The sequence below is a fragment of the Tupaia chinensis genome, unplaced genomic scaffold (genome assembly GCF_000334495.1).
Source record: "Tupaia chinensis unplaced genomic scaffold, TupChi_1.0 Scaffold139422_1, whole genome shotgun sequence".
NCBI classification, from domain to species: Eukaryota; Metazoa; Chordata; class Mammalia; order Scandentia; family Tupaiidae; genus Tupaia; species Tupaia belangeri.
In genome coordinates, this window is record NW_006199308.1 from 665,941 (window position 1) to 691,433 (window position 25,493).

The 25,493-nt window shown below is 40.6% G+C and overlaps 1 protein-coding gene across 1 annotated transcript in view; it reads right to left on the reverse strand.

Moving 5' to 3' along the window:
* The window catches only part of PLA2G4A (phospholipase A2 group IVA), a 195,977-nt gene that overhangs the window by 17,409 nt on the left and 153,075 nt on the right, over positions 1 to 25,493 (reverse strand). The window contains exons 14-15 of the mRNA XM_006161871.2: positions 22,265 to 22,507; positions 11,448 to 11,632 (exon numbers count right to left, since the gene is read on the reverse strand). Coding sequence (XP_006161933.1) covers positions 11,448 to 11,632; positions 22,265 to 22,507 — 428 coding nt within the window. The remainder of the gene's footprint in view (positions 1 to 11,447; positions 11,633 to 22,264; positions 22,508 to 25,493) is intronic.

Consider the following 25,493-nt stretch of genomic DNA (forward strand, 5'->3'; position numbering starts at 1 on the left):
TCCAAAGAAATACAAATCCAGGATTTGTATTTCATTGAATGAAGGATTCAGTGCATAGGAGAACATTTGCTTCATAAACTGCTAAGCTAAATATAATTATGTCTCATGGAAAATCCCATCGACGCATGAATAATCTCATTTGAAATTTGAGAAAACGTTTAGCACGGAGCTCCCCTTCTCTCCCTCCTGCCAAGTTGAATTCATCAGCTTGTTATTTCTTGTCCAGCACGGCTCACGATTGTTCATTCATGATTCTTCCACAACAAAATAGAAGCAAAAATTCATACTGTAGAGCGATTGCGTGCCAGGGAGCCAGAGAAGCAGCTCTGCAGTGTTTACAAACATGACTCAAGGGTATGAGCAACACCGTGATGTATGGAGGAAGAGGAAAAGGGAACTTCGTGATGTAAAAGCCAGGCTATTTTTAGAGATGAGGTGGGGCTGGAACCACCTTTCCCTTTCCTTATATGATCCTGATGAGAGGAAGACAAAAACCTGGTGACTGTTAAGGCGGTGATTACGGGATGGAAAAACTCTCCTGACCGCCGTCTCATTTCTCTCTGCAAAGACTGAGAAAGGACGACACAGACGATGAGTAAAGCATCCTCGTCTGAAAAAAAAAAAAAAAGTACTTTGGAAGAAGGTAGTGAGCAAAAAACCATGCCATTTCACGGCCGGAACTGTGTTCTGTTCTAACTTACCCATTTTGGTTGCTGGCTGGGACCTCAGAGGCTTCTCACTTCTGCAGACTCACTTATGGTAAATCTACACAGTATTAACTAAAGGATTTTTTTGTAGACATAAAAGTTTCACAGTATCCCTCAAAGAGTTACTTTCTAAATGCCCGTACTTAGCACTGAATACCAAAGCATGACAAAAAGTCTTAAAGGAGAGGAAAAGCTGTCTGACTGATACAGAAATATATTCAGACCACAGTGTTAATGGCATAGCTATGTATGAGATTTCATTAATTTATATATGAATATGTGTTTTAAATACATGAAAAAACAGAGGTATCTACCTAGTAAACTGGCTTTTAATTAGAGGAAATGAGGGGTTTTTTTGTGTCTCTGTGCAAATCTAAGATATATGCTTTTTAATGCTAAGATATTTCTTATCTTTTAGAACCTATTTTTTTTAAGACTGGGGACTGGACTGACACATAATCAGAATCTTCATAATTTACTGAAGTAATTAATATAAGATACAACAGATAGAAATTATAATTTAGGGGGCTGGCAGATGGTACAGTGATTGGGGGCGCTGGACTCCCACACGCTGGGCTCGCACATGGTTAACTGCAGTTCGAGTCCCAGACCTGGCGACTTCCTTTCTAACTTTCTCTCTCTTTCTTTCTCTGTATCTCACTCTGTCTCTTTTTGGTCAAATTAAAATAAAGTTAAATAAAATAATTCTTTTAAAAAAAGAAACAATTTAGGATTCATTTTCCTGTGGGATTTTTTCTTTTTTCTTCGTCATTAAGCAGAGGGCATAGGAACTTACTGAAGAAGGGGCAGAGAGTGAGAATGCACCCCACCCCCTATGGGTGGTCATCCACAATCCCTTCTCCCTCTCTCCCTCTTTTGGGGATTTTGGGCACAAATATACATGTGCCCAGGGTGTTTCTCAAGTTGCTGGGTCCAAGACTTGAACTGTGCAGTCGACCACGTGGAATCCAGCTGTCTTAACCACCATGCTGCTTTCTGTCCCAAGAACTCATTTTTTTTTATAAGCAGGGTCTTTCTGTCATGATCCTCCTGCCTCAGTCTCCCCACTGGGACTACAGCTGTGCACCACCACACACGGCTTTTTCAGACAGGGTTTCTGCTATGCTGCTTAAGCCAGCTCTAAGCTGTGATCCTCCTGCCTCAGCCCCCCAAGCACCTGGGTTTATATGCACGTGCTACTGTGCCCAGCTGTAAGGGCAGACGAAACCAAATCGAGGCTTCCCATGTGCGCCCAGCCTATGGAGCACAGCATCTTTTTTTTTTTTTTTTTTTGGAGAGATTTTTCACTGTAGGGCACATGCGCTCTCCAGACAGACAGAGAGAAACATAGAGACAGAAAGCGAGAAATCACCCCCCAGGGGGGATGGTCACGCCGCAATCCCTTCTCCTCCATTCTCCTCTCGGGATCTTGGGCACACACGCACACGCGCCTGGCGTGAGTTTTAAGCCACCGGGTCCAGGACGCAAACCATGGTCAACTACATGGGAGTCCAGCGACATAGCCATTATGCTAACTGCTGGTTCCCTGGAGCATAGCATCTTAAGAACATGCCACCAAAGCTGGGTCTAGAATTCACTACTTTGAGGTCACCACATTTATGGTCCCTATACTTACAGTAAAAAACAAAAACAAAAACAAACAAAAAACCCCCTGGTATTAGGCTCTAAGAACTTTATAGTGAAATAGGGATGAAAATCGTTTTCTGTATCTAATATAGCATAGAGTTTACGCAACACTTTGCCATTCTTATTAGTTCTACTTTACTAAGGGGTTCCTATAAATGCACACAAATACTGAAGGAGAAATTAATGCCAGCTATATGGCTATATTTACTGTATGTCACAATGACCAGTGGCCCAGCAATGTGGGTACAGTGGGTGGAATGGTAATATCATATTCTGATCCTACCCACTCTCTACCAGGGCCCTGGGATATGCAACCTTATTTGGGAGAAAGATCTTTGCAAATGAAATTAAATTAAGGATTTTGAGATGAGGTCATCCTAAATTATGTGGGTAGGCCCTAGATTCAGTTATAACTGTTCTTTTAAGAGACAGAAGGAAAGACAAACACAAAAAAGAGAATGCCATGCAGAAATAGAAGACCATGAAAACATGGCGACCGCAAGCTAAGGAATGCCCAGAGCCACCAGGAAGTGGAAAGGCAGAGAAGGAATCTACTAGGGAGCACCTGGAGAGGGCAGCCCTGCTCACACCTCAATTTCAACTTCTGGCTGCCAAAGCTATGGGGCAATACATTTCTTTTGAAAGCCACCCTGTTTCGGATAATTCATTGCATTTTTAAAGTATTGATGCATTCTTTGTGACTAAGAAGAAGACATATTCATAAAACATAGACAAATTCGGAATACACAAATGTACATCAGAAGTTTACGAAGAAATTTAATTATTTTGGTGCAAAGACATTTTGAAATCCATGTATAGTTAATACACAGTTTCCACACACATTTTGAAGACCCTGTGTACATCAAGTGCTTCTAGTAAGAGCTGCTAATAGTTTCATATTTTCTTCTAGTTTCTCTCCACTGTGTTTGTGTGTGTGTGCATGTGTGTGTGCGCTCACGTTTGCATACTCGCAGCTCCAGAAAACTAATACACAATCCTGGAAGTGCTACACTCAATAGTTTCCACTATTGGCCGTGGTGAGAACTGGTACCCACAAGGCTAATGTGTGGATTGCTTTGACCGCAATATGAACCAACCAAACAACTGTAAGTACTGGCTCTAAAACAAGGGCCATGCCCTAGGGTCACTATATATATCAGAGTAATCAAATCAAGGAATGAAAATAATCTTCATTTTTTTCCCCTTACTTGCAGATTTAAATGGAACGTTGAACCTTGAGTGAAATTTAGGAAGATCAATTTAGTTTCAATACATCTATCACTTGCGAAGACTGGTTCACTTCAAATTTTCCTTCCCTTTTTTTCAGTTTATTTTCCTCATGATGAAAAACACATTCACATGTAGGAAAGAGAAAGAAAGGAAGCAAGAGACAGGGAGAGAAAAACCACCCTTAACAGGATCTCATTGCACCATGACCCTCTTTCTCCAGCCCTCCAGCTCACCGGGATCCCGAGCACACATGCATGCAGCCTGAGAGCTTTCAGGCTGACCCATGGATATGAACCCAAGGTCAGCCTGCAGCTTCCAACACTGCAGTTTGTTTTGCTACTGACAGCACAACCAGGCTGGGCCCCTTCCTTCTTTTTTCCTTCTACTCTTCCCTCATTGGTTCTTTCTCGCCTTTATTTTTCCTTCTTTAATTTTTAAGAGAGATTTTTGCTATAAGATGTGTGCACTCACTGGAGAAACAAAGAGAGAGACAGAGAGACAAAAAGCATGAAATTACCCCCATCCCCCAGGGAGGATGGTCACGCGGTAATCCCTTCTCTTCCATTCTCCTCTTGGGATTTTGGGCATGCATGCACATGTGTCCACCATGAGGTCTCAGCCACTGAGTCCAAGATTCGAACCATGATCGACCCCATATTTCCAGCAATGTAACCATTACATCATTTGCTGGTCCCTATTCCTTTAATTTTTAAGAGAATAAGTCCATTGTTCTGGCTTCTGGTCTTTAAGCATTTACAAGATGACCAAAATAATGAGGCAGATTCGTGTCTAATGTACGACAACACAAAATTACATAACATAAACTATAGTACAATAACTTAAATCTATTACTCATCATAAAATGTAGTAAGATAAAGAAGAAAAATATCTAGTAATTAACTCTGAATGTTTCGATATTCTTTGCTTGCTTGCTCTTTAGTAAAACCTAACACTTTCTTTTTCCCCTCTAAATACACAATCTGTTCATTTTGCAGACTTGAGGGTGAAGACATAGTTTATTTTAATGACCTATCAGTATATTAAAGACAGATCCCATTAGGATTGTCCTTGGATGTACCCTAATGATAATCTAAATTTACAGTTGTAAGATGTATTCATTACTAAATAGTAAACAAAAAGAAATTCGACAAGTTGAAATCTGAAGGGTTTTTCTTAGATAAGTTAATAGGAAAATTCACTTATTTATTGAAGTGTGTGCTAGACTAAAAACAAAACAAAAAACAGTATCACGTACTGGTGTCATTGACTTTCTTTTTTGTTTTTCATTTTGGACTTTTCCCATAGGATGTGTGCATTCGTCAGAGAAAGAGACAGTGAGAAGGAAAGTGAGAATCACCCCCCAGGGGAACGGCCATGTTCCCATTCTCCTCTTCAATTGTGAGCAGACACATGTGAGCCCAGCATTATTTTCAAACCACCAGGTTCAGGATTTGAACCGTGGTCAGCCATGGGGGAGTTCAGCATCATAGTCACTATGCAATCTGCTGGTCCCACGTCATTAACTTTCAAAGACGGTTACAACACAGATATAAGATAAACCATGACTGCCTTTATCAAAAGTCATAATATCCATCTTTCTATAGCTTCCATACAGAATCTGACGTTTAATTACACTTACGCTAGAATTATCAAAACATAAAATAAAGTTCACAGATCTAATTTTAGCTCCACATTTATGCTCTACTCTCATCAAAATCGTGTTTATATTTCAGTCTCAGAAACAGAAAATGATTCACTAATTATCTTAATAAAATCAAATTGCCTATCTCCAATTATTATACTGGCACTCCTCCTCGCCTATCAAAAGAGCTTCGTATAGATTCCTCATAAATTTTCAGACTTGCCTACATTACGTCTAAAACAACTATCTTATTTTACCACCAATAGTATAATACCTTTATTCTTTTTAAATTATGTTGGGAAATTGTTTAGACCCATTTTAAAATGCATACTTTACAACAACACTCTGTTTTAAAAAGTACTTCCAGTATTCCAAGTAAGCCTGATAAATTCATTTTCTTTATTTTTTTTTTCATTTTGTTTAGTTTGAACTTGTTCAAGGTCATTTTTGAAGACCAAAAAATGTATTATGGACAATATACTAAAATTTCCTTTATATTAAATCTATGAAAATAGAATTCATTGTTTCCAGAGTGATAGGCTTCATTTTATACTTAATCAATGATAAAAGGAAATATATACATTTTGGAATAGGAGTAAGACGAGAGGAATTGAAGAAATAATTTAAAGCTTGTCTAGGAACGCACGGGTTGGATGTTTATATGAACATGAAGGGACAGGAATTAGAGACTGCTCTCTGAAGAGTATGCATAGAATAAAGCTACAGATATTAAAATGCATATGTACCAGGACTAGCAGGCGGCATGGTGGTTAAGGAGTTGAATTCCCACGTGGCTAATATCTGTTCGAGTCCAGAACCTGGTGACTTGAAAATCACACCAGGTGTGTGTAGGTGTGTGCCCAAAATCCCAGAACAGAGATGGAGGAGGAGGGATCGCAGCATGGCCATCCCTTGTGGGAGGTGATTTCTCACTTCCCCTCTCACTCTCTCTCTCCAGCAGACACGTGCACCCTATGGCAAAAATAATAAAAAAACTGACTATGGTACTGAGATAAGAATCGTCAGGTAGGCAGATGGGACAATAGAACGCAGCAGATACAAGATACATACAAAACAAAGCCTTTCCTTATAATAGTAACGTAGTCTGGATAAAGGAACCATCACGAGGTAACTCTGAAATGTCTACAGAAGATTGTCATTCCACATTCAATCTATAAAGAAATATTAATGAGTGGAAATATTTTTAAGAGAATATCATGAAAAGAAAAATACTTATTGGGACCAGTGGTTAGCGTAATGGCTATGTTGCTGGACTCCCATGTAGTCGACCGTGGTTTGAGTCCCAGAACTGGTGGCTTAAACTCACGCTGGGCACGTGTGCGTGTGTACCCAAGATCCTGAGAGAAGAATGGAGGAGAAGGGATTGCAGCGTGGCCCGCCCTCCCTGAGGGGGGATTTCTCGCTTTCTGTCTCTCTGTTTCTCTCTGTCTGTCTGGCGAGCGCATGTGCCCTATAACAAAAACCTCTAAAAAAAAGAAAAAAAGAAAAATACTTATTTTAAATTAGTGAAATATACTGATCTTAGTGAGAAATATGGATTTCAAAAATGGAAGAAGTCACCACATAAATATTTAAAACAGTAAAAACAACAACCATAAAAGTCACAATGCAAATAAACATTAGATCATATTTGAAAAATAAAACAAATTTTAATATCTTTAAAACATGGAAGTAATGCATATTAGTAGCAGCAACATTGATAATCCAGTGAAAGGAAGTTTTAAAAGATGACTATACCAATAAGCATGACAAATCATCTGACTGCATAAGCAAAGAAAGAAAACTAGAACAAAAATGCAGACTTTTTTTCTATCATTTCTTTTTACTTTGTTTTTAATAATTTTTCATAGCAGCAAAGGCCAAACAGGGGCTCACATTGTACAATCTGATATGGTCATGGAAACTGGTGTGGCTTATCTAGTGCAATCTGAAAATATTTATTAAAAATCATAAGTTGACATGCATCAAAGATTCAACATATAAAACTATGATTCATGTCCAAGTTTGATAAAGACAGAGAAAACAGATAGCAACCTCAAAGTTGAAAACACAGGGCTGCCCTCATGATATAGCAGTAATGCTCTGCTCAAGAGAACTTAGATTCCACATCTAGGATCTAGATTCTTCTAGGGAACGGAAGTTCAAATCCCTTGCCCAGTCTGCCTGAAACACGCTGGGCGCATGTGCAAATGCCCAGATTTATGGTTGGAGAATTGGAGGAAGGAGATCATGGTGTGACCAGACCATGTGGAGGATGCTCATTTCTCTCTCTCTCATTTTCACATGCACACACACATGCTTTATCACAAATAAAGAAAAAAAATTATTAAAAGATAAAGGTTGAAAATGGAGCATCGTTATAAAAATTCTTACATACACATGTATAGAGATTTTATTGAGTCGTTGGAACAGTCATGACACAATTTTGCACAGAAAAGAAGGAAAAATATGTCATGACTTTTCCAATGACCCAATATATGTCTTTTGTGTTTTAGATCGTTTATATTTATTTTATTATATATCCTTTTAATTGTGCTTTTAAAATATGTTTAATGTTATGGAAAAATGCTCACAATATTATTATAAGTAGAAAAAGGCAGAATGCAAAACTATGTGTCCCTGAGGTTCACACAAACAGACATACATACTCACACTAAAGAGAGACTAAAAGAAAATACCAAAAATCTAGAAGCACTTGCTGTAAATTGCACATTTTCACATATTTTATAAGTGTAGATTTTTCTTAGTCACAGACAGTAAATCAACATTTAAAAAAATTTTTTTGGAGAGGTTTTGCTACAGGGCATATGCACTTTCCAGAAAGACAGAGAGAGACGGAGAGACAGAAAGCAAGAAATCACTCCCCCAGGGGGGATGGCCATGCCGCAGTCCCTTCTCCTCCATTCACCTCTTGGGATCTTGGGCACGCACGCACACATGTCCAGTTTGAGTTTAAGTCACCAGGTTCAGGACTGCAGTCGACTACATGAGAGTCCAGCAACATAGCCATTACACCAACTGCTGGTCCCAATAAATCAACATTTTAAAACTATCTCAATATAATGGTTCTTTTTAGAAGTACAAACTGATATTCTAAAACCTCCTCCCAGTAGCTCTGATTCAGAGATGAAATGAGGGTTTTGACCTTTTACACTCCCTTTGGTGAAATGAATAATACAGTGTCTTCCATTGCAAAATCAACTGTAAGCTAGCATCCTAGAGTCATCCATTGAAACCCACCTCCCTTCTGTTCCCCATCGGTCATCAAATTCTGCTCTTGGTTTTTGTAGTCACCCACCTTGGTGCAGAAGCTGACTATTCTCCGCTTGGATTACAGTAAGTCCCTCTTTGTTTTAATCATTTGCCTTCTGTTCTACAACTCATCCTACTTTCCACTATCAGATGAATCATCCTGAAATTCTAATTGCATGAAGTCCTTTGTCTGCTGGAAATCTTCCACTGATTCTCGATTTTCTACCCTCTCATCTTAAATTCTCCCCTAAGGCCTCCTATTGGGAGTTTGATATCTGTTACTCCTGAGCAGATCATCTGGTTTCTCAGAGGTGTTCACAGCCGTCTTTGCCTGTTTTCATCCTATCACTCATTTCCTTGTTCGACTCCAGGATGTACCAATGTATAATATATACACTGTAATATACACACATCTATAAACTCAAATAACCACTTAACACGTTTCTCAGCTTCCTTCCAAGTGGCTCTTGTGTACCAAAGCCGTTCCTCCAAGAAAGCCAAAATGCTAAGGAGACCAGGAACCATGCTCTCCAGTTCACTGCTGCACCCAGCACAGACGAGAATTCCGTGCACCGAGGGCTGGGAAAGGGTCGCGACGTCCCATGCTGCAGCCTTGGGAGTTGGTCCAAGCTCAGCCACCTCCTACTGAGCCCCCCCAGCCATATCCTGGGCTATGCTCATTTCACATATTATCTTATTTAACTTGTTGAGCTTTTATCTCACCAGTTCTTGTTTCCTTGTCTGAATAACACAGACTGCCTCAAAAATGATCAAATATGAAAGCATTTTGACGTAAGGCTTTCTTTTTTCTTTTTTTCCCTAAGAGGTTTTTGCCATAGGGCACTGTGCTCGCGAGAGAAAGAGAGACAGAGACAGTTAAGAGGGAAAGTGAGAAATTACCCCCCAAAAGGGATGATTATGCTGCAATCCTGTCTCCTCCATTCTCCTCCTGGGATCTTGAGCCCGCACACACACACACACACACACAACTGGTGTGGTGTTCAAGCCACCAGGTTCGGGATTCAGACTGCAGTCAGCCATGTGGGAGTCCAGTGATGCAACCACCACGCCATCTGCTGGCCCCAGACAAAGTGAGACTTTCTATATGTTTAAGAATTGTCGGAACCAGCAGGTGGGATAGCAGTTAAGGCCCTGGAGTCCACAAGGTCGGCCATGGTTTGAATCCCAGACCTGGCAGCTTGAAAATCATTCCGGGTGTGTGTGTGTGTGTGTGTCCAAAATCCCAGAAGGAGAATAGAGGAGAAGGGGTGATTTCTCACATTCCTTTTCACTGTCTCTCTGGCAAGTGCACATGCCCTATGACAAACAAACAAATAGACAAAAAAACAAACAAAAACAAATAAATATAAATAATTTTTTTTTAAAAAAGAAAAGAAAAAAAGAAAATTTGGGGTATTTCAGGCAAAAGGATCAGATAGCATTCACGATCTTACCTGAGTGAGGCCACAGAGTGGCCCAGAAATCAGTCTACACTGCCCCTTTCAAAATTTTTTCTCATTTCTTCACAGAGCCACACTTTTCATTCTCCCCATGTTCCCAATTCTACTACTTCCATTTTTTCCTCCTCAAAAGATGACCTTACCTTGACTTCTAATTCCTAGGAAAGTTAAAAGTCCTCAGGTGAGTACCTCTCTTCCTTCTATGCCTAAAGCTGCGTCCCCATCAGCGGGCTGTATTTCCTCCCTTCCTCACCCTGATGTGGACACATCTGTACTACTCCACCTGCACCTTTCATTCCCTCTGCCGCCCACCTCTGTAACCTTCCTGGAGATGGGACTCAATCAGCAAACGTATCTCACCACGCTGCAGTGCTACCATCTTCAGTACTGACTCCCAGCCATCAGGATGTGAGCATGCTCAAGTCTCTAATATTAACAACTCACCCTTGACATACCACACACACACACACACACACACACACACACAGAGTTTTCCTCTTTCCCATTCTCTTGTAGAATCAGTCATCTCTTTCTTCCCTAAACAGTCTACAGAATTGTTTCCATTTTTTTTTTTTTTTAGTTTCCACTCATCCCTCAAAGCTCTCCAGTGGGTTTTCTGCCCCCACAACCTGACTGAACTGCTCGTACAATTTACCAAAGACTTCTGGTTGCAGGGAGTTAGGCAGTGAAAGAGAAGCAACCTAGCATCTCTACAAGGCTGACCCACGTAGAAGGTTCCAGGTTTACATCCAGAGGTGAGCGTGCCAGGAACGCGGATGCCCACGATCCACAATAGCTGAGGTTGAGAAGGGACTGCAGTGTCAAGACTCTACTGGGGGGGACCAGCAGGTGGCATGGTGGTTAAGGCACTGGACACTCCCACATGACTGACCACGGTTTGAGTCCGTGGACCTAGTGGTTTGCTTTCTCACTTTGTCTCTCTCTCTTTCTCTGGTCAAATTAAAATAAATGAATAGATAAAATTTAAAAAAAAAAAAGACTATTGGGGGCACCTCTCCCTCTCTCTCTACACATTTTGTTCATGAAAGAAATGAACTTAAAAAAAAAAAAAGACTTCTTTGTTATTAAATATCTTCAACTGACTTTCATAGCACTGCAAACTTCTTTGCTTCCCTCCTTTTCCCTTGATATTGGATGTCAAACTTCTATTTTATGTCAAACTTCTATTTTATGTCTGCCTCTCTTCTCCAGACATGCACACTCCACACACATGGCCTGCTAACACCCAAATCTCATTGTGTCATTCCTCCCTGCTCAGGACTCTGAACCTAACTGAATTCATTGAAATAACATAAAAGTTTCTTTAAGCAAAGGAATAAAGTCCCTTTGTGTTTTTAAAAAATATTAGTCATAAAAATGCACAAAACAGGCTCAGTGGAGAAGAACCTGGGGTCAAGAGGGCTAGGAGGTCTACACACAGCGGAAGGATACTGAGGCAGAGTGGCAAGCCGTATGCAGGCTCCTTACCTTGAACGGAGGACTGGAGTCACTGGGCCTTGCAGAAAAGTCAAAGGAGATGATGAGATCAACCCCTCTCTGAGGTCTCAGGATCAAGGGGTAGGGCAGGTTGAATGTGAGTCCGCTGTCCACTACGTGAATCTTTTTACTTTTGACATCCAGAGGCTCATATATTCGCTCAAATTCATCAGGATCTTAACAGAAAGAAAGACAAAACATGAATCAATTAAACGATCACTTGACATCATTTAGAATAGGAACAATACTGTTTTGTCAGTTTAAGAGAACGGATCTCATAGGGTGAGGCCCTCAGGCTTTGGAGACAGAGAGAGCTGGGCATGAGTCCAATTTGACAATTGTACGTCACCGTTTTTAAGCCTTCATTTCCTCATCTGTAATAGCAGGATAAAAAGAACTATCAAATGGGTTTGTGATGAGGCTTAGGGACAATGCCTGGAAAGTCCTTAGCTCAGGCTCTGGGATGGAGTCTAAGCTACAATTCCTTGACGAGTATTATCTCACATGACAGAGAGCTTTTCTCATCTTAAAACATTTCCACCTATGTTATCTTGTTTAATTCTTTAAAGCACATTAAAGGTCATCTAAAGTGTCCTAACTGGATGGCGACGGAATCAAAAAGGATCCCAGCTGCCTCTGTCAGTCGTGTGCACTTTCACTCTCAGGTGGGAGCCCCAGAAGAGAACCCAGTGACACATCGTGTCCCATGGCCACTCCAGGACAGTTCCAGGTGCTGAAGAAAACAGATGCAAAGTCTGTGCCAACAGAGCTTCCATTCCAGCACACTGCCAACAAGTCAACCATATCAACGAGACAGTTCAGACAGGGGTGAGCGCAATGAAGAAAACAATGAAGGACACTGTAACAAAGAGTACCTTCAGCTGCTTGGTCAGGAGAGACTCTCTTAGCAGCTAAGACAAGGGACCAGCAGTTGGTGTAATGGCTATGTCACTGGACTCCCATGTAGTCCACTGCAGTTCGCATCCCGGACCTGGTAGCTTAAACTCATGCTGGGTGTATGTGCATGTGTACCCAAGATCCCGAGAGGAGAATGGAGGAGAAGGGATTGCTGCATGGCCATTCCCCCTGGGGGGTGATTTCTCGCATTCTGTCTCTCTGTCTCTCTCTGTCTTTCTGGTGAGTACATGTGACCTATAGCAAAAAACCTTTCCCCCAAAATAAAAAAATTTAAAACTTAAGAAAAAAAAAAAAAGAAGTTAAGATAAGAACAATGATACAGAACTGACCTTGTACAGATCTGGGGAGCAGGATGGGGGGCGGGGGTGGCAAGTTTCCAGGGAGAGGGAAGCTAGAGCAAAGGCCCAAAGGCAGAATAAGGTGTGGTCTGTTTGAGGACCAGGGCAGACCCCAGCGTGGCTACAACAGGAGAACAAAGGAATGAAATGACAAAGGGTCTGAGAACAGGCAGCACCTAGTTACCCTAAATTTATGAAAAAATAACATGAATACCATGCTCCTCGACATATGTGCAGTGCTCTAGTTCACTTCCCCGGAAAAGCATGTGACCGGAATGTGACTGGCTTGAAGTAAGTGAACGAAACGCCACGCTCTTGGTTTTGAGCTGGTTTTGTCTGTGCTCTGGTCCACACACTCACTCCCACCTTTCTGTTAGGACAGGGGCTGGCAGAGCTCCACAGGGAGTCTGTCCCGGTAGAGCAGAGCGAAGGTGCCTGCACCAGAGGTGTCTCATGACCTCCAAGCTCTGGTAATAAATTCCAATGTTAAGGATTTTCTGAGTATGTAAACTAGAGGGTCAGAGCCACTTGTGTTTATAGAATCACCTATAAAGTTAGTTAATACCTATTTGATGGAATTGTGAGCATTACATTAAAATGGCATGACTGGGGCCAGCAGGAGGCGTGGTAGTTAAGATGCTGAACTCCCACACGGCCAATTGTGGTTCGAGTCCGGGACCCAGCAGCTTGAAAATCACGCTGGGTATGTGTACATGCATGCCCAAAGTCTCAGGAGGGGAGTGGAGGAGAAAGCGCTGTGGTGTGGGCATCCCTCCAGGGTGGGTGGGTGATTTCTCACTTTTTCTCTCTGTCTCTCTCTAACAAGTACACATACCCTATGGCAAAAACCTTGAAAAAAAAGGACACGATTAAAGTACGGAGGAAACTGCTCAGCACATAGTAGGAATACAGTATGTCATTTTCTCTGTATGTTTCTAAATAAGAACGATAATGATTAATCCTCTCACAGGATTTTAAAAATTTTTTTTAAGTTTACTTATCTCTTTAATGAGCGCAAAAGACAAAGACAAGCGCCGTCAACAGGGTCTCATGCCACAATCTCCCTCACTCCCATCCTTCTCAGTCAGCCGGGATCGCGGGCACATACCCCGGCATGTATGGGTCCAACAGGGAACCAAACCCGCGAACGCCATATGAATCCAGCTTTACTTGGCCAGCACGGTATTAGTGTGCCATTGAGCCAGTCTGTCTCACCATCAATTTAGGTCCAAAAGGAAGGCTAATTTTTAGACTCTGTCCAATGAAATATACAATCTTCATCATCGATAAAGCCAAAATTAAAATACCAATAAAGTCCTACTGTGGAGTTGTAAGCAGAAGGATGCCACTGCAGGGAGCATGGCTCTCATGGAGAACTGAGTTTAGTTCTTGCATGAGCCCAGGGTAGGCTGGATTCGGGTCTATGTTTATGACTCTTGCTAACTGGGAGGCTGAAGCAGGAGGATGATAGTTTGGTGAGATTCTGCCCTGTCAAAAATACCCACTTGTCTATATCACTCACTCTTCTCCCTTTCTGTTGTTTGTTAAAATAAGAACAAACAGAAACACAAAAAAAATCCACAACCTTAAAAAAACCCAGTAAAACAGCCATAACGTTTACTCACTGTTAACTAAAACAGGTAGTTTAAGTTCGACTTTGGTATAGTTACTTAAGAAACATTAATATCCTTCTAACTTACTATAGGTTATAGGGAGATTCAGGCATTTTCTCTTATCTTTTAAAATTTCTCATCTCCAAAATACTTAATAGCAAATGAATGTACAAATATTTACCAGTGACCCTTATGATTAAAGAGAGAAAGATTTTTATAGCTGAAACAATTTGAAATGCCCAGAATAGCAAAAGAGATAAGCCTGGAACAAATGGTCTTAAATGAAATTTGAAAAAGGTCATAAAAGCTATTTTTTTTAAAGACAAGAAGAAAGGCAAATGCCTAAATAATAAAGGCAGACCAAGTTGGGGGAACAAAAAAGGGAAAGTCTCACTGTGTCCAAAGTGAGGAGAGAATAGACATGTCATTATAAAAAGAATTATCAACAAGTTAATTCTTCTTATCAAGTATCTATAAATTGCAGGGACAATATATCAATATTTTGTGACCAGTAAGATATTTTACTTTAATCTATCACAGAGCCTGGAATCAAGATTGCAAAATTGAAATAATTACATTGGGGCCAGCAGGTGGCATGGTGGTTAAGGTGCTGGACTCTCAGATGGCTGATTGCAGTTCGACTCCAATACCCATCGGCTTGAGAATCATGACAGGCACAAGTGCATGTGTGCCCAAAATCCCAGGAGGAGAATGGAGGAGAAGGGATTGTGGAGTGTCCATCCTAGGAGGTGATTTCTCACTTTCCCTCTGACTTTCCTTCTCTGTCTTTCTTGGGCCAGCACATGTGTCCTAAGCCAAAAGCCTTAAAAAAAAAAATTGAAATAATTGTATATAAAAATTGAAATAATTAAATATCAGAGCCAATTTTAATATTTTTTTCTGTGAAATTTCTAATTTTAAAATTATGTATGTAAATTTTTTCAAAGTAAAGAATGATAAATCCTTGTCTTTAATATTAGTTTTAAAATATTTAAGAAGCTAGAAATGCATTATTTGTTTGTCTGACTTCTCCTAAGAGCCACTTCATTTGTCCTGTCCATTATGTATTAGAAATGTTACGTATATTTATTATCCTTATAACACATTTACAGAAAAGATAGCCATTTTGAAGATAAAGAAACTGAGGCCCAAGAAGGTAAAATAAATTGTCCAGTTTGGGGACCAGCCAGCGACATGGTGATTAAAGTGGCTGGATCCCACATCACCGACCTCACAGTTTGAGCCCCAGACCCAGGGACCTGAGAAACACCCCAGGCACGTGTGTGTGCATGGCCCAAATCCCAAAAGGAGGGAGAAATGGAAGAGAAGGCATTGCAGCATGCTCATGGCCATGGGGAGTACTTTCTCACTTTCTCTTGTTCTTTCTCTGGTGAGCACACACACCCTCTGGCAAAAATTCAAAAACAAAACAAAAGTGCCCAGTTCACACAATAGTGAGAGTTAAAATTCCAAATTCCAAATCAGAGCCACAAAACCTGAGCCCTCTGCACAATTTCGCACTATTACTTCGGAAAGTAGTATGGCCCAGGAACTAAAAGAACTTAAAAAGGACTAACTTGAAAAGCAATGACTAGGAGCCAGCAGATGAGGTAGTAGTTAAAGTACTGGACTACTACATAGTTGACAATGGTTCTAGTCCTGGACCTGGAGGCTTGAAATTCACTCTAGGTATGTGTGTGTGTGTGTGCCTGCCCAAAATCCCAAGAGGGGAATGGAGACAAAGGGATTGTGGTATGTCTCACTCTTGGTGAGTGACTTCTCACTTTCTCTTATTGTCTCTCTCTCTCTCCAGTGAATGCACCCTATGGCAAAAACTTAACCAAAAAAAAAATAATAATAATAAAAATAAAAATAAAATAAAGGAGCAATGACTATAGTATGTAGAGCCTATCTACACATACTCCATCAATTATCTATCCATTGCTAAAACTACATTACTGACATTTTATTACAATTAAACACAAAAATTTTAAAACATATTAATGGTAGCTTCGTTTCTTTTTCTTTTGAGAGAGAGATTTTTGCTATAGGGCATGTGTTCTTGCCAGAGAGACAGAGAGACATAAACCACCCCCCGAAGGGAGATGGCCACACCACAATCCCTTCTCCTCCATTCCTCTCTCAGGATTTTGGGCATGCATGCATATGTGCCCACATGAGTTTTAAGCTATCAAGTCTGGGACTCAAACCATGGTCCACTATGTGGGAGTCCAGTAATGTAACCATTTTGCCATCTGCTGGTCCCAATGATAGTTTTTATAATACAATAATTTTTTTCTTAATGTAATAAAATATGTTAATCGATATTTTTTTTCTTGGCCAAAGAGAATGTGTGCTAACCAGAAAGAGAGAGACAGAAAGATAGAGAATAATAAGGAGAAAGCATCCCCCAATGGGCTGTGATGACACTGTAATCCCATCTTTTCCATTTGTCCATCCAGCTGGGATTCAGAGCACACGGGCACATGTGCATGGCCTGTTTTTCAAGTCACCAGGGCCGGAATTCAAACTTCATGGCTGACCATGTGAGATCAGGCTCCCTTCTTAACTACCAGGCCAAGAAGCCAGTCTGTGAATGTATATATATACACACATGTATATATATTTACAGTCTTCATAAACTCAGTTTGTCTGTTTCATTTTAGCTAAAAGAGTAACCATAAACAGATCATTTCGCTCATATTCTTTTTGATGTGTCCCTTCTCATTAGGCGACTGACAGTCTCCTTTTCTCCTTTCTGAAATCCAAGATGCATTTGAAAGAAAAATCATTATGCCAACCATTTTCTGGCTTGGGCATTTCGTAAACACCATCATTTCGACCTTTCAGATAAATTGACGGTAAGCAGGGTGTCTTAACTGTATTGCAAAAAGCACCTTTTTGCAAGATATCAACATATATTCTGTATACAAAATAAGAACTCCACAATCAAATGGATTTGAGAAAGCCAAGATTCGGCATCTCAAGATAATAGCCAATTACATCAAAATCTCTCTATTCTTTTTGTCAAGACTCAGACTGAACAGCACTTTACATGAAAATGCTCCTTAATCCTCGTAATAACGCTATAAAATAGGTACTACTGTTATTTTTGTTTTGTAAGTAAACTGGGGCTTTTGGGAAACTGGATAAACGCAGCTATAGAAGAATCTCTTCCCTTAATTGAAAACATACATATTTCCCAAATCTGTGAATGAGTTCATCAGGTTCGCTGACAGGAAAGAAATAAAACCTCGATGTTTTATAATTATGTAACATTTCCTTCAGGCGGCTCAGCTGTGGGTATTTGTGATGCTCGCTTTATAAATACATCACGCAGATCCAATTCACAGTGCACAGATATTTGGCTGTCTGCGTTTTGAACTCTGGCCCACATTAACTCATGTCTTGGTTTCTTATTCCAGATGGTGGGTTTCACAGTAAATAATATAAACGAGAAAGTAAACAGGAAGAAAGTCATGTAACTAATGAGCAGCTTCCTCAAAAATAGTTTCTATGGGTAAACAATAATCTTGCTTATTTCGTAAACTCATAAAGGGAATTTTATCCTATTGCAATTCCTCTTGTTTTCAAAAGATAGTCTGCAAGGTGAAGAAACAGGCACAAAAATAGTACACTTTTTCCTCATTTTAGATTAAAAGATTGTTTTAATTCTAAGATTTTAAGTTTTATTATTTATACTTTAATTTATAGCAACAAAATGATCATTAAGATAAACTAAAATGGAAGGCTTGCTAATATAATATCTAGGTTAGATAAAAATCTATTATTGTGAGGGTTGCAAAGTTAAAAGAAGTAGTATTAATTAAGGTTGTGATTAAATTATAACATTTTAGTTGTATGATAATAAGAAATTTTAATCTACAGTTTATGATCACAGTTTGTGATGAACTCTTTAACTTTTCATTCCAAACATACGGCTATTCTAAAACGAGCAAACAGATGGGGAAATAAACCGGATAGTAGAAGCCTTGTCTGAAAAAGTAGTAATCAATTCAATGCAGTCTAAAATGCAATCATTTTTGGCAAAGTTGTTCGATAAACATGAAGTTGAACAAATCTGTTAGTGAAGTGATTGGGTGGTTTCACTGAAACCAGTTCCTCACAGACTTTTTCTTTCATCTGAATAAATACAAAATGAGTAAAATGTAATTTTCATGAGATTCACACTGAGAAGTAAAACATAAAATGCTCTCCAGAGATTACTAACTTAAAGCAACTTTAGGTTAGAACATTTCAAAATCTCTCAATGAAAGATGTCTGTCATGTACATGATTCCATATTTTGGGATGATTGATATTTTATATTTCCCTGTCTTATTCTCTGAAAACTGTCCACAGCCCTTTTTTTTTTTTTTTCAAAGGGCATTAAATAAAGGAGTCAAATGAGGAGATATTGAACTAGTATCTTCCAAGCCCTATAAAAAGGGAAAATTCCCACATTGGGCTCATATTCTTAACTTACAGGTGTGTCCTTAACGAAGTGGTTTATCCTCGGTGACCCACGGTTTCATCAGAATCAGGAGTCTTGGTTTTCAGTTTTATTCTACTTTTCTATCATTGGTAACTAAAGATATCAATCCTTGTATGAATCAAAACTCTGAGGAAAGGCTATGAAATTATTTTAATCTTTTTTTTTTTTGAGAGGTTTTTGCTATAGGGCGTGTGCACTCACCAGAAAGACAGAGACAGAGAGACAGAAAGTGAGAAATTCCCCCACAGGGGGGATGGCCACGCCACAATCCCTTCTCCTCCATTCTCTTTCCAGGATCTTGGGTACGCACGCACACACGCCCGGCGTGAGTTTAAACCACTGGGTCTGGGACTCGAACTGCATTCGACTACATAGTCCAGCAACATAACCATTACTCCAACTGCTGGTCCCATTATTTTAATCTTTATGAGGTAAAGGATTACATCTATCTTGCTGCTACTAGATTCCTAGAATGTACTGTCTGTCCACCATAATTACCCAGTGAATGCAAGAATGAACAAGAGAAAGAAGGAAGATCAACATGCAGAACAATTTGAAGCAAAGTGAAAAACATAAAGAGGCACACTTTGGGAAGCTGCTAATTGATAAAATCACAAGATGCCCAGTTTAATTTAAATTTTAGATAATCAACAAATAGTGGTTCAGTGTAGTTTCCAAAGGTTGCAAAGGGGTCTATATCTATTATGTAGACACTTATGTACATAGTATGTAAAACTCAAATTTCACTAGGCATTCTATATTTTATCTGACACCACTGAATCCACATAAAATCTTGCAAAACTCCCAGGAAGTCATTCAAATGTGGTGTGTAGGAGTGCTTGTGCCGTGTAAGCCACAGGAGACACTGTACTAGGTGGTGCAATCAAAGCAGCAACGTAAAAGCGCTGTAATGAAGTATACAGAAGGAAAACTTCCATTTTTACATCAGCGAGATCAGAACTAATAAAGCCAAGGGACTGGTGGGGGTCGGGGGCGGGGGACTGCGTAGAAGAGAAAGACTTAGGAGACCTGTGTCCCAATCCCAGCTCTGCTGAGAAAAGTCAGGCGAGGACAGCACTCAAAATGGTCAATAAATTATTTTTTAAGCCCACTGCCACCCATTTATAAAACCTAAGTTTCTAGAGAAGACACATTTAATTGGTATCACAACAGCTACATGCATGCCATGTGTCACACATGGAGAAAAATAATGTCACTGACAGTAAGGTTAAGTATATCTTCATCTTGGATGAATTTTAAAATAAACATTGACTTTATCACAAATACATTGCTATTCCTTCCCCTTTAAAAAAAATTCATGATAGACTCGAGAGACAGGAACACCCTTCACAGGGCCTGGTCACACCAAAAGCCTCCTCACCCAGTCCTCCAGCCCACAAGCCTGGCACGTGGGGCTGACCTGGCTGAAGACTCGGATCTTAGTCCCTACGTGGGATCTAGCTTCTCTTGAGCTGTGCATTACCACCACCACAGGGAACTGGCCCACGACAGACTTTTCTTTTCTTTTTTTAGAGGTCTTTGCCTTATGGCAGGTATGCTTTTAGAAGAAAAATGAGATAGTGAGAGAGAAAGTGAGAAATCACCCCCCAGGGTGGATGGTCACACCACAATCCCTTCTCTTCCATTCTCTACCTGGGATCTTGGGCACACGCTCTCAGCATGAGTTTGAAGCCACGAGGTCCAGGATTCGAACCCTGTCAGCCATGTGGGAGTCCAGCAACATAACCACTTTGCCATCTGCTGGCCCTACAATAGACTTTTATTACAGTTGATATGAAAAGGAAACTGACATACCTCATCTCCCGGACATAAACAGAATGCCACAAGATACTGAATTTGTACTCTTTCTTTTTAAACAACAGGGGTCACGTTTGCTTCTTCAATTCCCCTGAAGGTCAAGCAACAAATAGAAACAATGCTACCGAAACAGCGCAAAATGTGAGGCTGTTCCCTGATCGTCAAACACGTTCCACAGGTGTGATGCTTTAACAGAGGGAAGCACAATGCTGGGTTCTCTATTTATTTTTAAGAATTACTTTTGTAAAAAGAATTATTTTTTAAACTTTATTTATTTATTTATTTATCTATCTATTTTTAATCAGACCAGAGAAGGACAGAGTGAGAGGGAGGGAATGTGAGAAAGCAAGCTCTCAGGTCTAGGACTCAAATCAACGTTGGCCATGTGGCAGTCCAGTGCCTTTAACTACCATGCCACTTGCCGGCCCAAGAATTACTTTATTTAGCTTTATTTACTTATTTTAATTTGACCAAAGACAGAGGGGGAGAGAGAGAGAGAGACAGAGAGAAAGTGAGAAAGCAAGCTATCAGGTCCAGGACTCAAACCACGGTCAGCCACATGGGAGTCCAGCACACTTAATCCCCATACTACCTGCCGGCCCCCTGAATTTTTAATTTTTATTTTTTGAAATAGAATATTTAAGTTTTCACAGCATCCTATCAGTGGTGTTAGACAGAAATGATTGAGAAATGACATTTGAGCAGTTAAGGGCAAGATGATGGTATGAAGAAGTAGAAGAATTTAAGATGATAAGATCGCCACACAAAAAATATTAGCTATTTACTAGTCATTGAAGCAAATTTAATTCTTCCTCCATAGCACACATGGAACTGAAGAGTAAAGGTTATTATTCTTGAGGACCTGGCTAAATGACAACCTGAAAGTGACTAGGCTCTTGCTGGGTGGCCTTAAGAAAGTTCCTAACCTTTCTGAGAACTACAGGGAGAGAGCCAGTAGCCTGCAGAGGGGGAACCGCAGACCTGCTCACTCACCCCTTCCAACTCCTCTGAAGCACCCTCACCGCACGCCCGAGGGAGGCAGGGGAAGGATCACGTTTACAGACTCCCTTACCGCTCCAGCTCTGCTAAGACCAGGCCTTTGCCAAAGAGAACCACCCACGTAAGATTTAAAAAAGGAAATGAGACAGAGGGTACGCTGCTGCTATTTCTACTGCCAAGCACAGTTGCTGAGGCATCTGCGAGGATGATTCTGAAATGTTTTGAGAGTTATTCCTGGAAGCTCAGGCTAGAGCCTGCTCTTCCAGGCCTTGGAACAATTTTGTCAGCATCTCCTTCCCTACTTTAAAACTCTTTCAGCTCAACAAGTTGGCGGCTTTCCTACTTTCTGCAATCCTGAATAATACAGGGAATATCTGAGGTCCTTCTCAATAGTTCCGTGAAAATTTTCTAACAGGACTTAGCTATATCCTGTCCAATGTAACTTGTTCTTCCACAGGGAGAGAAAAAGAAAAATCTCCTAGTCCTTGAAAGCCCTTTGCATATTAAATGCATGTCGTTGCTACTGAGGATAAATGAATAAGTGTTCATAATAATGAAATGGCTTCTCCCCGGAGAAGGAATGAAGTCGTCCCGCATTAGCTTTCACGGATAAGTCCTGAAGACTGACCTGCTACAGCCGTGTCCAGCTCATCGTCATCGAAGGATTCCTGCGTGGCAAAGTCTCTCAGAGGAGACAGCGGGTAAGACGTGTTGAGGTTCAAGCCCAGCATGAAGTTGTGCACCTTCCCAGCACGCCCTTCTCTGGTGTTGAATAGAGCTGAGTCACTCACCAAGGCCATGACCATACGGTGAACCCAGCTCGCTTGATTATCGTCTTGATATTCCCTTTCAGCATCTTCATTTTCAGTGCCTAAGGAAGAGGATGAGATCATTCCACAGGCTCCAAAATCCACTTTCTTTTTTTAAAGACGTCTCCAGGTAACTGAACATGAAAAATAACAATGAATCCCTATGGCTTTTAACATGGGTTTATTTGTGCGCATTGATGTAGTCGATTAATACTTCAGTTAATTATTTTTGTTCTTAAATTGTTCCTAGTTACCGTTTTCCTATTGTCAGTATAAAGGGTATATCCTTGCTGGTGCCACTTGGGGTAGTCTTAGATATTCAGGTCAACTTCCATGTCCCCTTTTCCCTCTTCCCTAGTCCTGTTTTTCCCCCTCGACTGCACACACACACACACACACACACACACACACACACGCAGAAAATCCACAGTAGCTACACTGTTCTATACATCTCTGTTTCTTTAGAGTGTATTTATTTATTCCTTCCATAAGAGAGAGTCACAGAGAGAGAGAAGACCAAATAGCAGGGTCTTCATTCCATAATCCATCCCCTTCCTCAGCCAGCCTGGATTGCAGGCACATGCACTCCCAGTGTGCACAGGGAGGTCCTAGGCCAAGAGCCTGGGACCTTCCCATATGGGCCCAGTATCACAGAATGTTGTGTTACAGGTGCATCACCAACTGGCCCCCATTCTCTACACTTCTCAGGTTTCCTTAGAAATCTTACTCTGTTCAGTCAATATTCAGGAATTATGCCGGATGAAGAGACAGCTGTAAGATTCAATGTGTGGTTGCTACTCAGAAAACACCCCAATGGCCTATTAGTTACATGACCAATCACTTCATCTCTGCATATAGAGCTTGAGGATTTAAAATCCCATAACTTAGACAAATGTTTTAAAATGTGGCAATCATCTAAAAGAAGCAGTTTTAAATTATTTTTCCTTACAACCTATGCATATGTTCCAACTACCGGGAAGCTACACAGTACAGTCATTCAGAGCACTTGTTCCAGAAGCAGACTGCCCTGGCTCCCACCCTCTCTCCACAATTTCCAAGTCACTCGCCCTTTCCTTCCTTCATTTCCTCATCAGTTAACCTGATGAGTTTATTGAGGCTTCATTCATCATTTCTAAAACTTGAAATCAACCAAGATATCCTTCAGTAGGTGTGTAGATAAACAATGTTACTTCCAGAAATTAGATTATTATGCACCACTAAAAAGGTGAGCTCTCAAGTTGCATGAAAAGACATGGAGGAACTTGAAATTCGTATTACCAAGTGAAAGACGCCAAACTGAAGAGGCTACATACTATACAATTACAATCATATGACACTCTGAAAAAGACAAAACTACAAAGGTAATAAAGAGATTAGTGCTCACTGGGATTAAGGGGAGAAAGAAGAATGAATAGGTGAGCAGGATTTTCAGGGCAGTGGAACTACTGTAAATGGTAACTGTAATGGTAAGTATAGTCATGACACATCTGTGCAAACTCATAGACTACACAACACCAAGAGTGAACTCCAGTGTAAACAATGGCCGTTGAGCGATAATGACGTGTCGATGCAGGTTCAACAGCTGTAGTAAGTGACCCCTGTGGGCTAAATGTTTATAGAGGCTGAGTTTGTGTGAAAGGAAGGGCACAGAGAACCTATGGGAAATCTGTACTTTCCGCTCTGTTTTGCCTGGAGCCTAAAACTGCTCTAAACAACTCTATTTAAAAGGAAAAAGAATAGATATTGAGACCTAGTAACAAACCCTTAAGAGGATCCTAAATATCACAATCTCATCTAAACTGGTACTAAAACCAAAGTCATAGAGTCCTTGAATTTCTTGGGCTGAAAAACTACCTAGTATGGACAGCAGAGTGATCGGATGGACTGACCACCTACAGCGATTTCCAAAAACTACCTAGTACGGACAGCAGAGTGATCGGATGGACTGACCACCTACAGCGGTACCCTTGGTAACTGACAAGCCATTGATATGTCCACTCAGTAGTCCCCACATGAGATGCGAGGTGCGAGGCATATGCTTAACCTCTTTGCATGGGCTGGTTTCCTTCATTAAAAGTAAATTTAAAGTACAAGGGATTTGAACAACTAAAAATAAATAAGTAAAGTCAAATTAAGAAGATAAAGAAGCCAGAATGAAGACTCAGTTCTTTCCTAGCAGGGCTCTTTGGGGATTCTGCCAAATGACCATTTGATTAGTCAGTACACCGGGTGCCTGAAGTTGTAGGGAATAGGCAGCTTGTGCTCCCCGGTGAAAGCTTTGTATGCTTAAGAGATGCCCCCTTTTTCTCTAAATTGCCAGGGGGCACCTGCCCTCACCAGAAAGAAAGAGAGAGAGAGAAGAAGTGCCACCTCGTGGGGTGTGGTCATGCTACAATCCTTTCTCCTCCATTCCTCCATCCCATCGGGATTTAGGGCACATATGCACATGCACCTGGCATGTTTTTCAAGCCACCAGGGCCCAGGTTTCAACAATGGTTGGCCATGTGGGATCTGGCTTTCTGTACCAGTAAGCTACAGGGTTGGCCCATGGGATGCCCCTTTCTAACGCCGAGACACTGCACCCCAACCAGACTTTGCCCTGTGCAGTGGCACTCCCCAAAGAAGGCATATTTTCTCTAATTTGCATAAACTTAGCTTAGGAGGAAGCAATAGCTCAGCTATGAAAAGGGAAGCTCCATTTTAGTGATAATTAAGCAAAGGTCTAACAGCCTCTTCCAGTATGGATGCCACGCCCGGTGGAACTGGTTAACTTTTGGACAAGAGGTATTTAACATCTTCTGAAGTCTAGATGATCGTATTCAAACTGCAATAAGAGGCTCTCCCAGTTGTAGTCTTCTCGTCGTTTGTTTTATTGTATGGCTTATTTATTTTTTGTTTTTATTTTTTGGATTTTTGGGAACATTTTTATAGATGGCATTATGAAAACACTGGTCAAAAGGTAAAAATCTCCACTTTACTATACATAACATTAACAACAAATACCTCTGATCCTCACCTTATTCCTGCCAAATCCCCAGGGACAATCAT